This window comes from Hordeum vulgare, chromosome 7H, assembly GCF_904849725.1.
Source record: "Hordeum vulgare subsp. vulgare chromosome 7H, MorexV3_pseudomolecules_assembly, whole genome shotgun sequence".
Lineage (NCBI taxonomy): Eukaryota > Viridiplantae > Streptophyta > Magnoliopsida > Poales > Poaceae > Hordeum > Hordeum vulgare.
Window position 1 is genome coordinate 626,566,820 of NC_058524.1, and position 2,514 is coordinate 626,569,333.

At 45.5% G+C, this 2,514-nt stretch overlaps 1 protein-coding gene across 1 annotated transcript; it reads right to left on the minus strand.

Annotated features, from left to right (window-relative positions):
* Positions 1-230: 230 nt before the first annotated feature.
* On the minus strand, positions 231-2,514 carry LOC123413093 (protein DETOXIFICATION 16-like). Its single transcript, XM_045106039.1, has 8 exons — positions 2,243-2,514; positions 1,599-2,143; positions 1,406-1,492; positions 1,199-1,255; positions 843-1,081; positions 649-767; positions 433-519; positions 231-352 (listed from the first exon to the last, which is right to left on the minus strand). Exons 1-8 carry the CDS (start codon positions 2,459-2,461, stop codon positions 293-295), a joined length of 1,413 nt encoding a protein of 470 aa, XP_044961974.1. The 5' UTR covers positions 2,462-2,514; the 3' UTR covers positions 231-292.

Genomic DNA, 2,514 nt, shown 5'->3' on the forward strand with positions numbered 1-2,514 from the left:
AATAAGAATTGTCTTTGATGCCATTTTCTTCCGATCATTGCCACTTTCCTAGCCATTCTATTCTCCTGTGAAGAAATTAACTAGTCTCGTAAATCCCCACACCCATATACGGCGGGTGGATTCCAGTTAATAAACATTTTTTTTAATTTCTGTGAAGGAGTGACACATGCTGCAGGTGACATGGAGTCGATCGAAGCACCGTTTTTTTTTTTTTTGCAACGAATTCTTGGTTGTTTCCTTCTTTCCCTGCACATCTCACTGGTAGAGAAAACTGTGCACTTTGTGTGTATCATCATGTCGCTAAGTCTAGGGGTAGGGGAGTAATGGAAACCCTTTCCCTGGCCTTGAAAGCCTACCAAATTAAGATAATAGAACATGCGTCAGTAAGATAAATGAGACGCCAACAGAACAGATAATATTTGGTCATCTTACTTCTTTGTCCCAGTTGGTGCGCAGAGTAATGGACATGAACAACACCGTCTGAACGACAAGCGCGCAGGTTATTCCCATCCATAGCCCCTAACATATTTTAGATCGAGTTTCCGTTATGTCAAGTGAGAAATACTGCAACTGAACATAAAGATGATAGTAAAATAGTACTAGTGGTAAGGCCATATATAAGGGTAGTAAAATAGTACTGCTGATTACCACTCCACCAAGATGGTACACAAATGCAAAACATAGAGCCGCCGGGATGCCGACGAGGTAGTACGCACTAAGATTGACATAGGAGCCAATCTTTTGAAAGCCGCAGCCCCTAACAATACCTGCAAAAATATGCTTATTAATAAAGTCGCATATTTCCAGCACGTTCGAAAACAATAGGATCCTCCTTATAATACCTGAAAGAACACACTGCATGTCATCAAACAAGAACGCCACGCCAATAATTGGCATAATTCTTGAAATGTACTCCACCACTTCCTTGTCGTTGCTGTATGCATACCCCCATAGATTGCGCACCAAAACGATAGCAAGAGCAACCGATATGCTTGACACAACGCCCAGGACCATGATCACCTGGGTCGCCAAATGGGCAGCATTCGGTCGCCCAGCACCCAGCTCATTCGATACACGGGTGCTACATACGCACGTAATTGAAGGATACATATCAGGTTCTAGCTTTGTATTGTACGTAGTTGACACAAGTATCTATATATATATCAGTAACATCAGCATGGTACGAGTTCATTCTGACCTTATAGCTGCACTAAGCCCGTAGGGGACCCTGAATACCAGCGAGATAGTATTTACACTGCAGGAAATTCAACTGCATGTTACTATCAGAAAAGGAAAAAAAACGCAAACCAAGTATATTTTCGACAAGGGGAATATATTAATATCACGAAGGTACCAATTACACCCAGCAAACCGAGTATATAGTATGAAAGATAAGGAAATTCACCTGATTGATAGTACCGATGCCTCGAGCTTAGGATTTGGCAGAAATCCAGAAGCAAGTATCAGGAGCTCAAACGACCACCACTCCCAGCTGCTCGTGTAAATATGCATGTATATGGAGGATGAAATTAATTAAACCGATCAACTTTAGATAGAAAATTTGCACCTGATCTGCAGCATATAGAACTCAAACTCACCAAACCATCAGGGCGGATGGGACAGCAAGCCTCAAGAAACCGATGATGTCGCGAAATGCCTCCTTCGACAACCCGGTCCAAGTACTCTTACAAGATGGAGAGAGCCTAATGTAGAGAGCCAAGATGGACACATTGGTGAGGTAGGATATTGTATTGGCCAAGGCAGCACCCTTGTTGCCCAGGCCAAGCTTGTACACGAGCAGCCAGCACACCAAGATGTGGTTCAGCGCTGTGACGCCCGAGCTCAGCATCACTGGGAGGACCATGTTCTGCGTCTGCAGAAATCGGACATGGCACTGCAGCGGGCCGTAGACAAACAGCGACGGAATCATCCATCGGATGTAGCTCCCTGCTTCCATGGCAATCTCAGGGTCTTGCCCAAACAACAGAAGGATATGACCGGTGTATCCCCAGATTATGGCAACCACGGCGCTCACCGGAGTGAGCACAACGATTGCCCTCTGCATGTATATGCCAAGAAGATGGTGCTGCTTTGCTCCAAAGGCTTGCCCACACAGCGTGTCCAAGCTGCTCGACATGCCGGACTGAAATTCAATGAAAGCATTCAAGCCCATGATCATGTCTAGGAGGTCCAACTAAATTGGTTCATCGATCAATGGAAAAAGGAGAAAAAAGTGGCATACCAACAAGCTGAAGCCAGTTACACCGGCGAAGGAGGTTGCGATGGAGGCACTCGAGAGAGCGAGTTCGCCGAGATGACCCACAAACATGACGGATATCATTTGGACCACATCTTGCAGGAGGCTTCCGACGATTAGAGGCCCGGCAAGGTACAACTGCTTCTTCACCTCAATCACTACCAGGCTCTGCTCTCCTGTCTTGTGAACAAGGGGCTCCTCCATGCTTGAAAGTTGAGACTAAGGTACCTAGGTGCTGATCTACCGGTGAAATGAAG